The sequence below is a fragment of the Poecilia reticulata genome, linkage group LG4, assembly GCF_000633615.1.
Source record: "Poecilia reticulata strain Guanapo linkage group LG4, Guppy_female_1.0+MT, whole genome shotgun sequence".
Classification (NCBI taxonomy): Eukaryota; Metazoa; Chordata; class Actinopteri; order Cyprinodontiformes; family Poeciliidae; genus Poecilia; species Poecilia reticulata.
The window spans coordinates 372,940-390,344 of record NC_024334.1 but is presented as its reverse complement, the minus strand read 5'-3'; the positions used below and the strand labels follow the sequence as shown (position 1 = coordinate 390,344).

General features: G+C 38.9%; 1 protein-coding gene across 1 annotated transcript in view; it reads left to right on the top strand.

The window, feature by feature from the left end:
• Window positions 1-8,210: 8,210 nt before the first annotated feature.
• ror1 (receptor tyrosine kinase-like orphan receptor 1) overlaps window positions 8,211-17,405 on the top strand; it is a 139,800-nt gene continuing 130,605 nt past the window's right edge. Inside the window, exon 1 of the mRNA XM_008406160.2 lies at window positions 8,211-8,609. Within this exon, the coding sequence (XP_008404382.1) occupies window positions 8,504-8,609 (106 nt within the window). The 5' untranslated portion in view covers window positions 8,211-8,503. The remainder of the gene's footprint in view (window positions 8,610-17,405) is intronic.

Here is a 17,405-nt window from a genome sequence, read left to right as displayed (position 1 = left end):
CTGACCTAGTCTCCAGCTATTAAATGTCCAAATAGCTCGTTTTTTGTTGTGGAACTGGGTGATTTTAGAATAGCCTCCCGCTGGAAAAGGGCAAAACAGGACAAAGACGTCATTCTGAAAGCACAGTAATAAGGCCAAGTGAAGAAATGAGGTCTCTTCTTGTCTGTTTGAAACGTTTCATCTGTTCCTGCACACTTGATGAAGTACGACAGAAAGACCATGATGACACGGTATTTTATTCCAGTCTCTTTTGAACTGTAATGAATAGTTATGTTTTGGGTTTTTTTTGGTCTTAGTTCATTTTCAACAGAACAAAATGACCTGTAATCTGGTCATCTTAAGTCTTAAATTCAAGTGAGCACAAAGTCCAATGAATAGCAGTACATTGTATTCTTTTTCCCATGGGGGAAACCTTATAAAGCATTCAAATTCTGCTATTTTATTAAACTTTGGATGCATTTTATAAATAAATTACCCTTAGATTGAGCTATTTTGCCACTCAGAGATATAGAATGTTTGATAGAATCAAGAGCTTAAGCTCATTTGTGGAAGCATCATGCTTAGAGATTGTTTCGCTGTTACTAAAACTTGTGAATTACACAAAAGGTGACAAGCAGGCACCACTTAGAGGTGGTCTCTAGTTCTGTAAACCATAATCATGACATTGTATGTCTCACAAATAACTTGATTGTATGTTATTTTCACAAATCAGAAATTATCTTTCTTACGTAAAACTTTTCAGAAACTCTAAATATTTTATAATAGTTTGAATAGTTTATTTGTGAAACGGAAATTACACATGACAATACATTTTGAATTTAATTTCCAGGTTTGGGTGATTATACAAAAATAAAGTTAAGCGCAATAAAAAAAAATTACAGTAACTTATTATGAAACAAGCAATAAGCATTAAATTTTGTCCAATAACATCAACAAAATCATTAAACAAACGTTTGTCAAAAATGTTGATCAATGTTCCAGTTACTAGAAAGGAAAGGCAACTGAACTCAGTGTTTCAGCATCTTTGCAGTTTTCTGGAAGTTTGTTCCAGATTAGTGGCAGATGAAAACTGAATGCTGCTTCTTCATATTCAGGTTCTGGGGATGCAGAGCAGACCAGAACCAGGAGACCCGAGTGGTCTGGAAGGTTGCTGCAACAGCAACAGGTGTTTAATGTACAGTATTTCAGTGATCTATAAACTCGCAGAAGTATTTTAAAGTATATGCTCCGAGTTACAGTGTAAGGACTTTAGAACTATAATGAACATAAATAAACAAATTGGGTGCAAAAATTTGAACTTGAGGATTTTCCTCAACTCATACTGGAACAAAATTGGATGACAAAACTTCAGCTTTGAAGTGTAGCCTGTAAGTATTCATTAGGGTTGGATTCAGGGCCTGTCCAGACACTGAGTGTTGACCTACCTACTTTATTCAGTACAATTTTGACGTTTGCTTAGGATAGCCGTCTTGTTAGAACAGGCAACTGTTCAACTAATCTAACCAAATGTCACCTCAAATGAAAGAAAATTCGTCTGGATTTTCCAAAACACACTAGAAACCATAAAAGCCCCCAGCCAGTTATAAACCATATAATGCTTGAGTACCAGTATCCCTGTCCAACTGGTGAAACCAGTTCCACCGACTCCAAAATCAACACCTTCATGTTCAACTGATTTACATGTGCCAACATGTGTTTAATAAAAGTTTTATGTTCAAATAAGACAAAGATTGATCTGTTTGGCCACGAAACTACAACTGTTTTTGGAGGGATCAAACAGCCTTCCCAGTGAATGGTGATGGTAACGTTGCCCTGAAAGCCTGATTTAGTTCCAGTGTAATAGCCAAATATATTCCCAGAATAAATCAAAATCATCGTTGATTGGTGCATACAATGGATGGATCAATGGAAGGATCAGTTTGGTTTTATTTGTGTACTTGAAAATGTAATTCTGACTGGATTACAAAAAAATCCACTAACATGTGCATGCAAGAGTTTAACTTGCATATTTCATAATCTACCCCTCCCAAAAATGATCAGTCAATACAAAAAAAAAAATCCCAAAGGGATGACATTAATGTAACTGATGAGAACGTGAGCATTTCTGGAGCTGTGAATGAAATCAAACCAAATCCCAGAAGCAGTGTGGAGAAAAGCAAAGTATTACCCATCATTTATTAAATTAATAGACTGTTAAATCATCTCGACACCAGTACCTTTTGAATTTAATCTTTGTTTAATATGTTGTCTGACATTATCCCCGACAATTTTTCATATCATGTCAAACAAAAAATGTTTCACAATCTTACAGAAAGTGAGCACATAAAAATGCTTCTAGATATGAGGCATTTATAATCTGTGCTTTTTGCCAGCATTCTGCAAACATTGAGCATTGCTACCAATCACTTTATCCTGGCTCCATACTGCTTGCCAGCTATATTTCATCACATGAAAGCTGCATTCTTATGTATTTAAACAGATCAATGTAATTGTAAGATTTGCCTGTAATTGTGTCTTCAAATAGGGCCACGACGTTTCCCCACCGTTGTGTGTTTTCACAAGATCGACAATATTCTCTGCCACATTACTGTTTATTGTTTAACTAAAAACTTGCAAGCCTAAAAAAAAAGCAAGTGAGAAACTAAAGCAACTCCGCTTAGCTGAAGAAATGAACAAGCTTTTTATAGGGTGTGTGAGGTTAGCCAAGTCTCAGAGAATCCTAAAATAAAGGTTGACACTAATAGATGCACAGGCACCATATGAATCATCAGTTTTACCGTCTCAGTTTTCCGGGTCTGGAGCCAAGTGTACAGGATGATGTGTGAGGCCATTAAAAACTGTAAGTAACGGTCCAAGATGAGCTGGAACGTTTCTGACCACTCAGTAAAACTGAGTCGTGTGGAACAGAGGCTGGATTTCGTCCAGAGTTCTCACAGAATCTTCTACTTTCGCTAAATCAAGAGGAAAATAAATACTCCACAAGACACTGCACTTATATGGTTCATTGTCCTGTGTAGTGTGTGTCAGACAGAGAGACTACTGGACCTTTTATCGAGGTGAAGATGAAAGAAAGTCAGATGGTGGGGATTTAATTTCCACCATGATTATTTAAAGGAGACTGTTTATAATGTCATTATAGTTTTCTTCTTTAGAAGTATAAATAATAGAAAACAATTTAAGCCCACAATCAAACTCTATCTCTCTCTGGTTTCCTCCCACAGTCCAGACTGGTTAATTTAAGCAATCATGCAAGGACTGGTGACCTGTCCAGAGTGTACCTTGCCTCTTGCCCAATGACCACTAAAGACACAAGCAACCCTCCAAGATAAGCAGGTACAGACGATGTCTCCATCTCCAGGCTGATTGTTTCTCCAGTTCTTCACAGAATGTCAAAAGTTTGATCAGATTGAACAGAGAGCACATGAAAACATCACTTTTCAAGTCGTACAGCTCATTCTCAGTGTGTCTGGATCACAGTTAACTCGTTCTAAGAGATGAATATAGATTAATCTAAGCCATCCTATTTTGGCTCTGACTCTTTAGTTGAATTTTTCTGGACTGAATGTTCCACCTTAACCCTCCTGTAACTTTTACATGCATCCTTCATCCAACATACCTGATCCAGCAGACATTCTGCTCTGCCGAGGTTCTGCAATATGCACCTCTCTTGTTTCAGGCATGTTGGAGAAGGAATGCGTCTTAGGATTGTCCTCCATGTTTTTTGTGCCAGTACTGCTCTGTATTGGAGATGGTGACATCTTCTGCCACATATTTCTTGTGTCTTTTTTCATGGCTTGAGGCAAGCTGTAAAGAGGAGTTCTTTTGGCTTTCGTCTTGAAACTGTTGCTACAAGTAGCTGTACTGTCGACAGATTCTCCCAGCGGAGACTTGGATCCTCACGGCTCCTACAGAGTTATCACCTGCTTCTTGTTTACCTCTCTGACTAACAGTCTTATATTACGGCGATTTCAGAAGACGGCAGTTGTGCCGTACTGTTTGAGGTTTTTGGATGATAAACTGAACAGTGTTCTGTTAGATTTCAAAGCTTGGCATATCGTTTTATAACCTAACCCTGCTTTAAACTTCTCCACAACTTTCTCCCTAACTTACTTTGTCTTCATGATGCTGTTTGTTCTCTAACAAATATCAGAGTTCTTCACAGAACAGCTAGAATGATTCTGAGATTAAATTACACACAGATGGCCCTAATTAGGTGACTCGCACTCCACATGTTGCAATGTGACAATGTGAAAAAGAGGTATGAACACTTATGAAAACCTCATACATCAGAGTTTTGACATGTCCGTTGGTTATTAAAGAGCGTTTCATCCCAGTTGTGTCTCTGAACAGTCTTCAGACAATCCAATAAAAGATCAGAAAGGAATAAAAGATCAGAAATCTAAAAGTGAATAGAAAACTTGAAATATTGAATCGAAAACTTGGGAAACCAAGAGGATGTCAGAGATATTCTGAGATAATTATCATTATCATTATCATCCTCTCATTCTTATTTATTGACTGAGACATCCCTGCCAGCTGGGGAACAAAGCGCCTCCCTGTGCAGGTCGTTTAGTCACAGCAGAGAGTCGCAGCCTCTGGCATCTGCTCTCAAAGAGACCTTTTGAACCCTAATCCCCCTTCCCTATATTAAAGGAAGATGACTTTCACCATGCATGGTTGCAATTTTAATAATCTTATCTTATTATGAGGCAGGATTACACTGATATAGATCAAGGAAAAAGAAACAAGGCAGATGTGTCTGAAATAATTTCACGTCATGATTGGCCCCAGAAGTGAAGCGTTGACATATGAATTCAAACCCCCTAAAAGCACACTGGATGAAAATAATTTGGTTGTTTGTCCTATAAACGGCTCAGGAGTGAGACATGACTCACTTAATGAATGTCATCTCACACATTTCCTCTTACTGTAATTAACCTCGTTGGATTTTTATTTTGCTGGTATTTGCTCGACACATGATTTGACTGGAACACAAGAGCTTTCTGTTGTGTTCATTGGAGTCTTATGTGAAATGATGCACTCAGACATTATCTATACGTCCATTTTTTCCCCTCTTAAAGTAGCTCAGAAGTTAGAAGAGTGTCTGGGAAAAAACTGAGTGAAGTTTGAGAAAGTTCAAGCTAACAGCAGAAAGAATTTATGTTTAGACTCAATCGAGAAATGTAAATATTAAAAGTTCCTACTACAAAAATCCCTAGGAGGACTTGTCACTGCTCTCCTAAAAAATGAATAAATTCCTACTGGCCTGCTGGACAATTTGGCCCACTGGAAATCAGATAACGTGTGTGTGAGGGGTCTTTCACTTTTACTGGGATTCCTGGTAAAGTTTTTAAAATCAACAGACAAAGTTGCTGCTGAACCATAATCACTTTTTAAACTTTAATGAAAAGCTTTTTTCATAAAAAAAAAAAGCTTTTTAATGTTCATTAAAGTTTGTTCATCACAACTCTTGTTTTATTTATTTTTTGTTTGCTTTTTTAACCATTTAACTAGAGAAATATAAGGAAACCTTCAACTGTCTGTTCTGTTGTCACTCACATTTTGAAGAGAGTCCAAGAGGTGATGGTTGGATGATGGTTTCATGCTGCAGGCTGGTTCCCTCTTCCCAATGTCGATAAGCAGTAGCACATCCAACTGCAGTTTAGACATATACATCTGCATTAAAACGTTTCACACAGACAAACATGCATACACCAGTGACATCAGGGATGTCTCCCATGACCTTAGGGACTTAGCTGGTGCTGTAGGGGAGCGCTGAGCGGGGGATGGTATGGTGGGTTTACACTGTGCTCTCCCTCCAACAGTCATGCTGAATTTTCCCCAGCAGGTTTGGAGTAGTGGGGTGGAGCTGGGGTCCACAAACGCTACAGCTTTACTGGAATTCAGAAGACAATCGGAGCAGAAGTGTACACAGCTTTACCCTATCTCATCCCTTACAGGAAACTTGGACAGTGTTATCTTCACCCTTTAGTTAACAGCAGCTCTGCAGGGAGGACTCTGTGGGTAGATTAAAATATTAAAAGGGAAGGATGCTTTGCGCTACTCATGGCTTTCTGAGCTTACATAGAGTCTGAGTCAATCCTTTTGTTCTGTAGATGGTAACAAGCCCTTCCAGACAATAATTGTTGCATGTTTTTTTTTTTTTTGTTTTTCTGCAAGAGTTAAATCAAAACCTGCCTCAGAGAAGATGATGTTTCTCTCTAATGAGGGTTGTGCTATGGTCTAACCAGGGATGTTAAATTGTTACCATTCTTCTGATAGTAAAGTGTGTGATGAAAACACAAGCAGGGTCAAGACCTGTGTCAAAGAAGAGCTAAATGAAACTAGGTTTGGGGTTACGGAGAAGAAGTGATATGTTAACTGTGTTGTAAMACCTCTTAGATAAGCCTGTTAAGGTGATTGTGTGGCTGTTTAGCATGTCGACTGGCACAAGAGGGCTTTGTCTTTTCCCCACACTTCCTCTCTCTGACATTCGTCCTCGTCTGTCTTTGTCAAAAAATGCATGACCACGAAGTAAACCTGTGAGCTAAGTATTTGAATGTGGTTTTAATACATTAGGTCATTTATCTTGTTGGTATGAAACGGTACACTAAACAACACCAGGTGGGTCGTTATCAGAGAGCTTCGTGTACAGTTTACCCATTCACATTACTCAGATCTGCGTTTTATTAGACGTCCATTCCTGCAAATACTTGCCTGACTTTATGTCTTGTTTTCTCATTCATCCATTTTTTAAAGCTGCTTTGTTTACCAGGAGCTAATGTCCGTCCCAAACTGGAGCCAACATGACCATACCAGGTACTTCTTGGGTCAGTCTAATCACAAATAACCTAACATGCATGGTTTTGGACTGGATTGTCGGAGAAAGCCAAGCTGTACAGACAGAACACATGGATGCAAATGGGGAACATGCTAACATGACAAAAAGACCTGCTCACTCACTGGAGGCCAAGCAGAGATTCACCTGCTGTGAGGCGACAAAGGCAACCGACTCAGCGCCCTGCAGCATAACAGTGTTGTTATTCTACAGTAAAAAGTTGTTGTCTTAATAAATTCAGTAGACCTGGTAGATTTAAAAAGTATTGGTAATTGTTGTACTTTGTTTATAGATTTTGGTGTCTGTTGTAATTCCATCCATTTTCTTTACATCCTTGTCCCTCAGTGGGGGCGGGAGGGTTGCTGGTGTCCATCTCCAGCTAACGTTCCGGGCGAGAGGCGGGGTCACCTTGGACAGGTCGCCAGTCTGTCGCAGGGCAACACAGAGACACACAACCATGCACACACACACTCACACCTAGGGACAATTTGGAGAAGCCAATCAACCTGACAGTCATGTTTTTGGACTGTGGGAGGAAACCGGAGTACCCGGAGAAAACCCACGCATGCACAGGGAAAACATGCAAACTCCATGCAGAAAGACCGGGGCCGGGAATCAAACCCAGAACCTTCTTGCTGCAAGGCAATAGCCTCAGAGCCCTGTTGTTATTCTCTTAGGCAAATCAGGTCAGACTATCAGAAATATTCACCAGTACAACAATTAGCTTTGCTATGAGATTTTGCTAACAAGCAATGTTTTAACTAGAACTTTCTGCCTTTCATTAGTTTTTCTTTGTTTGAACTAGAGCTTTAAGGTTTTTCACGTTAAAATCCGAAGCACAAACAACCTTGGATACACTCACAATCATACATAAGGGCAGTTTAGTTCTATTGTGCAGCCCTGAAAAAAGCTAACCTTTAGGACTTTCATCATTTATCAGACATCTAAAGATGTGCTGCAGGTTGTTTGACAGAGGCAACTCATTTGAACCCTAGCAAAAATGAAGCAAGATTATCATTATGTTTATTAAAACCTAGCCTGTAACGAACCTTTATCTGATTTTTCCTGGACTCTAGAAGAATTTATCAAATGTAACAAGACTGGTTGATGTGTTTTCAGTGATTCCCTTGAAAATACGGGTTAGACATTTATAATTAAAATCTTTATTTAGTTGTTTGAACAGTAACCTAAAAGCACTTTAAAGTAGGCAATAAAAATGAAAAAATAAAAAATATAATTCTGCAAACATAGTAATGTCATTTTTATGGAAACAGAGACGCCTCAGGTCGTTCCGTTGTTTTTCCTCCAGTGAACGCAAGGTGGCGACACGTGTCTAAACACAACCATGTGGCTCCTTTGGGGCACAATTCTGATTACTCAAGTTTGTTGGAAGAAGTTTGTGCTCATTTGGAGAGAGGCACACACACAGTTAGGGCTCCAGAGAGAGAAGAAGGAAAAGACGCAACTTTCTCCTTCATTTTTTTATTCAGATAACCCAGTGCGCTTTTTAATTTTTTTTTTTTTTCTGAAGGAAAGCGAAAAACAACAATCTCTAAGGCAGCGCGCTGAATTTGGAGACGCATTTTGGGGGGGGAAGAGAACTCAGCGATCCCGTTCGGATTTGGATGTGAAAAGTGGCAAAGGGTGTAAGACAGAGCCAGAGGAATGTATCAAAATCGGGCCGCGGTGCGGGAACGTCTGTGGAGATGTCCAGCCTGCGCTCTGTGGATCTCCCTGCTGCTCCAAGGCGTGCTGGACATGAGCGCGTCCGGTGAGTTTCTCCAGCTTTCACCCTTTCCATTGGGAATCCTTCCTGTCTCTCCTCAGCGTTTCTGTTGGCTCTGCTCTTTGCGGTTATGCCTCATTCATCTGTGTGCCAATCTGCGGAAAAAAACTTAACTGCACTCCAACGTGTACTTATTACAATTAAACCACTTTTTTTTCTTTTTTTTTTTAGAGTCGGTTCAAGTCCTTTACAAGCATACTTCTATTTTAAAGACTCTTTTCTTTGTTTCCACAAGAGATAATCTCTTCTCGCATGTAGATGCAGCAGATCTGTTTGCTCTCACTCAGCTTCTCCTCTCATGCAAACGAGCTTTGGTTTTTAGATTAAAGTCCCTTTGTGACTCTGAAGCCTCGGCACGGGGAGAGACTTCAGCCCATTGATAGACATGAGGACTCTTACCGTGGCTGTTTTGCGCCCCGCCACCCCCTGAAAGTGTAGATTCATTAAAGATACGGATGGAGGAGAGCCATTTCCACTGCCTTTACTACTAATCGCTGTCGATGGCAATAGGATGACCTTTTGTGAAGTACTCCAGCGTTTGACTTCTTATGAAAACGAGTTGCCCGTATCTGTGCTTGCAGTGCTTTGCTAAACCCTTTCACGTTTTATTGGTTTTGTTTTGGATTTCAAAGAATGTAATGCATAAATATGACATGGAAAGAACAGGATACCTGGTTTTTCCAGTGTTTCTGGAGCTATAAGTATGAGAAGATGTGAATTGTATTCGGCCCCTTTGACTCTAGAACCTCCTTCATTGCACAGTTAGAGCTGCAAGTCCTTTAGGGGAAGTGATGGTGTTGCCCTTGAATCTTCAAAAAATAAAAATACCCAAAGCTCAGTCCGTTTGAAGGGAGAGGTTGAATATCTTTATTTTAGCCTCAGATTCTCAATTGAACATCGGTCTGAACTTTGACTAGGTCATTCCAAATGATTAACTTTTAGCTTTGGCTGTAGAGTTTTTGCCCTCCTGAGAGGATAACTGCTACCACACAAAGCATCCCCACAGCATGATACTCTGAGCCTGTTTCACAACAGTGATGGTGTGTTCAGGGTCATTTGCTGTGTTAGTTTTTACATGTAGAATGACAAGTTTAATTTTGATCTCATCTGAGTGGGTGCCTTTTTTTCCACTTGTGTGCTCTACATGACTCGTGGTAAACGTCTTCCAGCTAATTTTTCAACAATTCAATTCTTGTCTCTCTTCAATGACTTGATTAGATTCCTGAGATGTTTGAAGCTTAGGAAATGTTTTGATAACCCAACCTTGCTTTACATTTCTCCAGAGCTTTCTCCCTAAGCTGTCCGCTGTGTTCCTTGGTCTTCACGATGCTGTTTGTTCGCTAATGTTTTTGAACAAACCTCCGGGGCCTTTACAGAACAGCTGGATTTGTACTGACATTAAATTACACCAGTGGACTCTGTTTACTGGGCAGCTAGTTGCACTGGGACAACTACCTGCCCAGTGCAGTTAGTTTTGGACAGACCACAATCTAAGCCACATTTCATATTTTTTTAAAATGAAAAGTATGCATCATTTTCCTCTCACTGAACAGTTATGTGTTACTCTATCAGGTTTGAGTTTGTGATGTGACAAAATGTGTGAAAGGTTCAAGGGTATGAACATTTTTGAAAAGCACTTTACATTTACAGCCTTTGTTGTTTAGGTTTGGTTGATATCCCTAATGGCTGTTGAGGCAATAGGATGACTACTCCTTTGACTTCCAGGACAGAATAATTCCTTGATTTGTGGGTGAACCATATTTAGTACTAAAGGCTACTCTTGTCTTGTCACTCCGGAGTTTTACTGCTTTTCTCAGCCCCTCCACCTCCACACAGCTCTGCGTGTTTGTGTGAGATCCTAAAGGAAAAGATGGCAGATGGCCTCATGCTGGATGTATGTATGTATGTAACTGCTTGACTAATATAAGTATGATTTATTTTAGTTTGATTTAGATATGAATTGTTTATGAAGCTGCTCAGGGAAGGCATTTTAAAATTGTTTTTGTCCTGGCCTTTTTGAGTGTGTTGTAAGTATCTAACAGCCCTCCCGATCCAGAAAGGTAGTTATGAATTATCTCCGGAAGATTTTCTGGGTTTGTTTGGATTACCTCTGTCCTCCCCTAAATGCTCCGGGTGGTTATTTACGATGACATTGTGCAGCATATGCTGTGTTGAGCTTAAAGCTTTTATGTGATAGTCCTTCTTTTTCCTGTCCCTTTCTGTATCTTCTGGCCTTTTTCTCTTGCTGGGAGACAGCGAGGAATGTTAATCCACATAACTTAACAGGAGGAGTTGGCTCTGACTTATGCAAGTGGAGTTTGATGGTGGAATATGGAGAGAAAAGGCATCAAGACCCTGATTCTCCCCCTATTTTATATCTGGACAAAGGAGTTTTGACACGAAATCCAGAAATCCAACAGTTTAAATTTTGTATTGTTACACTGCAGTTGCATCAATCAAATAGAGATTCGACTCAACTTACTTCCCCTTCATCATGACATAAGTAGATCAATTACTAAAATTTTTAAAAATATAAAAAATTACAAACTAAGTATTTGAACTATGTAAACACATTAATAAATAACATATTCCCTTTCTTTGTTAAAATTAGATAAAGATTAGGGATAAAACCCATTAAATTATTTCAAGATAATATCCTTAAGTTATGCGCCAACTTAGTAAGATAACAGCTCAGTTTATTTTGATTTCGGTGCATTGGCATAACATTGGCATATGCTGCATGGTTTACAGTTTTTCCCAAATACCAACATTACCATAACATGTTTTGTTAGTTTTCATGGATCAAAACATTCTGAGCAGATGGGTTGAATTTTTGTGCATCTGCAGCACTGCTATGCCGAGTTATGCGCCAACTTAGTAAGATAACAGCTCAGTTTATTTTGGTTTCGGTGCAAGTAAGTATCTTTCAAAAATTGTTTTGAAATGGAGTGAAACTAAGTATTTCTTGATTTAACACCTCCAAGTCTTAGCTTAAAAATATCAGAAACATTAATAAGATCAGATGAGACCTTTAAGAAACTGGAAATCGGTATTGGTCAAGAAAAGTCCAATACATCTTCACCTAGTACTTTGCTTTGCATTTGCAAACTAAACCAGTCAGTTTTGCCTGTTGACAGCCAACTGTTGTCCAAAAAAAGTCTATAGCTATTAACAAGCATCTCTACTTTAAGAATCTTTTCTCTTTCAACAACAGCCTCTTCACCATTTGTTAGTGGCTGGGAGTTTTGTCTCCTTTCGGGATTGCAGTCTGAGAGGGACAACAACAACAACAATGTGGTTCAGCTGTAATCAATTGTGAAGAGAACAGTGCGGCGCCTGTGATCTGTGGCCTTGTTACGGCCGCTCTGTGGAAACGTCTCGGCACATGTGGCCAAGAAGAAAGGGAAGAGCGTCGTTATCTACTTTTATTTGCGGCCGTCTGGTTTGCTGGTCACTCTGCGAGCTTCCAGTCAGGGGTCGGAGGTCGCAGGTCTGTCGGTGTAGTATAAATGCCTGCGTTTTTAGGAACAATTAGGGTTTCCCCGGCTTCGACAAGGGAATTTTGATGATATGTCGGAAAATACATGAGTTAGTTATAAAACAAACGCGCACATGCAGTTTATGTGTTGTAGGGAGCTGCATTTGCTGCAAATTCTTCGCAATGCTTATGAAAGTGAGTCAGGAGGTCATGGAAGGAATTTGGTTTGATTACTGCTGGACAGGAGATTATCGCCCTTTTAATGGCCACACACACTGAAGTCAAAATCAGATTTTTAGTTGCAGAACTAAACCTGGAGGTTTCAATTCACGTTACACAAGCTTCCCTTCATGGTCTGTGAAACTTACACAAGCATCGGCAGACCTTGTATTTTATATATGCCTTGTATTTCTCAGATTTCAGCATAAATCTGTCTGTCACATTGATTTATTTTTATTTACTCTGAAGTTAAAGTCAGGTTTTGCAGCTAATGAGGTTCTAAAAATAGGGAACGATTACAGCCCACCTTGCTGGCTTTTGGGAAGGCATAAAAACAAAGCAGTTTTATTGTCAAATAGTGACAGTTGTTCCTCTACTGCCTTTTGGCTGTAAGTAATAATATGTGACACTTTCATTAGGTTAAAGTATTAACTGTGTTTTCATGGTGCTATTTCTACAAAACCATTGAAGTGTTCCTGACTGTAGAACATTCACCTCTGAATGTTAAAGGTCCTTTGCATGGCAGTCATTATAAAATTTATTCATTGTGGCATTTAGCCTTTTAGTGTGACCTGCAAAGTCTTTAAATAGTGTCAGTCCACTATCGAAGAAAGTTGGATTTAAATGACCTCGTATGCATATAGTTGCCAGGCTCTCTTAGTCTTCCTCTTTACTGTCCATCTACTGTCCATTTCCTACACTATTTACTGAGAAGATAATGAAACTGAATATAAGTGATGTCAAAATATATATCACCATAGTTTATTTTTAGAAATTAGGGCAGCTTGCTGCTGATACTGTGTCCTTCATGATATTTGTCTCTTACCTGTTAAAATGTTTATTTAAAGCTCTAAAAGATTCTTATGCAGTATAAATGAGGTAAACCCAAGCTTTAAGTTGAATGCTGGTTTAGTTGGGAAATAAATATTATGTAAAGAAATAATTATATGCACAATAATTAGATTATCAGATGAACTGGACTCAGATGTTTGCAAAACGTTTTGTCTTGTTGAGATCAGTTTTGGCTAATTTAGGTTTCTGAGTAAAAACTATAATATAAGAGGGTCTAAGAAAAGCATACAAAGTATTTTCTACAACCCACCCTATTGTGTTAAAACCAGAAGACATGAGTTAGAGTTCAAAACAATGAGGAGATGAATACAAGTTTTTAACTGGCTTTGGCATCCTATATTAGCTATGAGCAATGCAATGAGTGTTGTTGGCACTCCTAGCATTGCTAAAACCGCAGTCTCAAAGTGTTTTCCCTCGAGAATGCAACTCCTTGCCACTAAACAATCCCATTTCCAAAAAGCTGTAAAAAAGTCAATTTTCAGCAGGCGGTTTAAAGAAGAAACAGCCTTCCTGTTATCTAGAGAAGACCTGCTCTCTCACATTCTGAATTTTTTCCCCTAACTTTATTCTATAATACCCAACTCACACTAGTGATGACTAAATTTAACTCTTCTTTGCTAAATAACGTCATCCACATTGTGTCTGTATCAGACTTGATATGGTGCGTTGTGTTTTATAAACCTGCATTAATTGTAATTGTCAATGTAATTGAATTATTACTGTAATATATTCCTTTTTAAGTCAATCAGACTGTCTGGACAAGTTTATTTAGTGATACATAGCTTCTTGCTTACATGGCGTACCAAAGGTAGCTGCTCATTAAAAGTTGCCTATATCTGGTCTGAGCTGTAACAAAAATGTCCTTTTAGCAATTTCTGGCCAATAAGTGTAAAATATGTATACAAAAACAAAGCACTGATTTGTCTGAGATTTAATGGTGTAGTCCAGGGGCCGGACGGGGGCAAATACACTATCTTGATTGTGCTACATTTAATTGGAAAATCATCATAAACGCACCTATAAACTTACACATTTTCACTTAAAAAGTAATGTTTCCTGTTTAACCAATGAAAATGTCAAGGCAATGAAACATGAGATTTAAGGTCTTCCCATTCTTCCTGACAAATATTACACCTTTCTTTCAGCTTCCTTTTGAGATCCATGGGTGTTTTGCTGAAAGAGGCCCCCCCTGCTGGGAAAGCCACCTCAGTCATGGGAAATGCTTTGAGGGAAAAAAAGGGCACAGTGTTCTGCCCACAGATGTGCCTGCCTTTAATCATCTTAGTGTGCTCAGGTGTGGCCGACACTGCATATTGAGGAAAAAAAAACCAAAGAACAACATGCAGAAATCAGTTGTAATCATCCACCCACAAAAATGAAACATTTTTATTCCCGTTTACTAATTTAATCATCCTTGCACTACCAATAGCTCCTCTGTGGTTTCCTTCCGATTGTTGCTTCATCCAGATAGGAAATGTTGGACTCCGTCCTGGTCTGAGTGGTGCATCTCTTTCTCTTTCCGATCAAAAGCTTTTTCACACTACACCACCACATAGCGTAGGGCACTGTGCGTCCCCCTAAAAGCCTTTGCCAGGCACTGAAAAATGTGGCTGGAGCTGTATGTGTGAAACAGATGTAGTTGGTTCCTTTTTTCTTTTTTTTTTTTTTTTGAGGAGCAAGGGAGAACTGACTCTTTTGGAGACAGCTTGACTCCTATTTGAGTGTTCGAAATGGGGAGAAAATCATAGCCTTTAATTTAATCAGCACATAGTCATAAATCACACACAGACTCTGTTTTATGCCCCTGATTTAAATCATCGGTGTGTAAACTATACATCGTACTCAGACGATTTCTTACTTCCCACTCCTTATTAAGCACACGTGTGTTGCCAAAGCTGAGTGTGCCTCAGTGTTGCCAAACTGCTTGGATAATATAGTGTGCTAATTGTTTAACTGGTGTATAGTTAGCAGACAGCATGTTCTAAATTATATGTATAAAGAAAACCAAGATATTCAGGAACTTCTTACGTTTCCAGCTTTTATTACTTGTGTTGAGCTTTATATTAAATCACTCTCTTTCTGTTGTTTCTGTGCTATTAGCCACTGTGAGTGATGCAAAAAGCCCAAATTTGTTGTGTTGCTGTGGTTCTGGTTTGGCTGGCAGAACTGCTGGAAAAATGACATTCTCTTAACTCAACGGCCTTTCTGTGCACAATGAAAGGGTCTAAATTTACAGTGTTTTGTGGAAAATTAAAGGAAACTTAGCTTAGTAAAAAAATAAAGGCCAGGTCTATTTTGATTCTTAAATCCTGGAGTTTCTTTTCATTCATTTACTTTGTTTTATTCAAACATACCACCTCTTCCTGAGCAATCTGCACAAATCTATAAAAAAAAAAAAAAGAGATTGGGATCAAACATGAAAAGCCTGATTGATGCATCTCAGATTTCCACTAATCAAGCTCTTAATTCTTTTTTATTGTGGTCAGAGGTAACATTTAATCAAAATCTGCAGCGTCGTTCATTCGTATCCTCCTTTTTGATGCTTGATAATGTTTCTGCCACTGCAAACTGTGGCCAAGCATGAAAACCTTTTTCCTGCAATTTACTGTCTGCTTAAGAGGTGAGTGGCGAGTGGTTGGATAGAGGAAGCTGTGTGTGTGGAGGGTTCATGGAAATTCAGTGCTGGATGAAGAGAAGGAATGAAATGCAGTGGTTTATGCTTTTAGTGTTAAAGTTCAGAAGTCAATGTGGCTACTTGAGATGTTTCAGATGCTTTTTGAAAAAAAAAAAAAAGAATTGCAGAAATATTGTGATGTTTCTCTCCAGATTCTGGTATCTTCAACTGTGCTCTGCTGGTCTGTTGATGTCTTTTTAATCAGCTTCAAAGAGGAAAAAAGGGTTGCTACCTACATGAAGCCTTTATGCCGGTCTATGACTCACAGCCCCTCTTCAAAATGGGAAACACAGGAGAATGTATAATTAGACAAATTAGACTTGATCTCAGCAAGTTGGGAAATGTTGATTAAACAGAAGCAACTAAGCCAATTTTGCTAATATTCACAATCAGAGCAATAAATAATAAGTCTAAAATAAGGCTGGGCTCAAGGTTGCCAAAAAGGTTTCCGAGCTCACGGTTGGAGTGAAGAGTGGCAGTTTGGGGTTAATAGGACAACTGTATGATTGCAAGGCTTGTTGAAATACAGAATCAAGTATAGTAGTTCAGTATTCAAGCTCAAAAGTTCTTTTCTAGACAAAACAGCGACAGAACGCTCCTGTTGATTTAGATCCCTAAATGTTCTGTTCAGCGCTTTCTGTGTTGAGATCTTTCAACTCAGCCTGGAAGACAAATTGCTGTTGCCACATTAGGAAAATGTTCCCCGCTGTACTTTATGCGCACAATACAATGAGTCCTTTACTGCAGCCCGGTAAGCCAAGCTGAAAGTGTGAGACTATGCTGATGATAAAGTGACACTTTAATGAGTCTAATGGAATAAGGCACGCATTCTGCATATCAGAATCCTATAAGGATTTAAAGATGTGGAGCAGCACGCGGAGCAGAAGAAGCTGTAAATTGTGTAGTTAATGTTTTATCAAGTTATTGCATCTAGAGCATCCGCCATGGTGACCTGCCTAAAATGTGAACATCATGCAGGGGGTGGGATGAAACATGGCTTTTTAAGTTCCCCTATACATGTCAGAGTAAATCTTTTTAAACCTTGTTTGCTTTGCATTAAGGACCTCAGAAACTCGCTCTCCATGCAGGCAGGCTGATAGCTGTTCACCCACAATTAGGTCTTTGTAAGACACCGCACCTCCTCCCAGGGTATTAAATACTGCAAACTTTATGGGCTCCTGCCAAATACACACCCATTTATCTTTTTTTTAAGAAACGTTCGCTTTATTGTTTTACTACCAAAGGTTTTTCTAATTTATGCCCTTTTAAAAATTAAAATATGTCCACTGCTATGAGAAATTGAATTGAGTGTAGAGTTGCAGTTTAGTGTTTTTAAAGGCAGTTAATCAGAATTTTCTGTTAGGTCTGGATATGTATGGGGGGAAAAGTTTGGAAAAGCTTTGGACCAGTCTGAGATTATAATTGTATAACTTTAAATATACTACTCTTTCACAGCATTTCTACAAAATATTAAAAACAAACATAATGACATTATGTTTGAGCTAAAAGAGCAAGAAGTATTCCTACCGTTGCAAAACATAGGAAATTGATTCATATA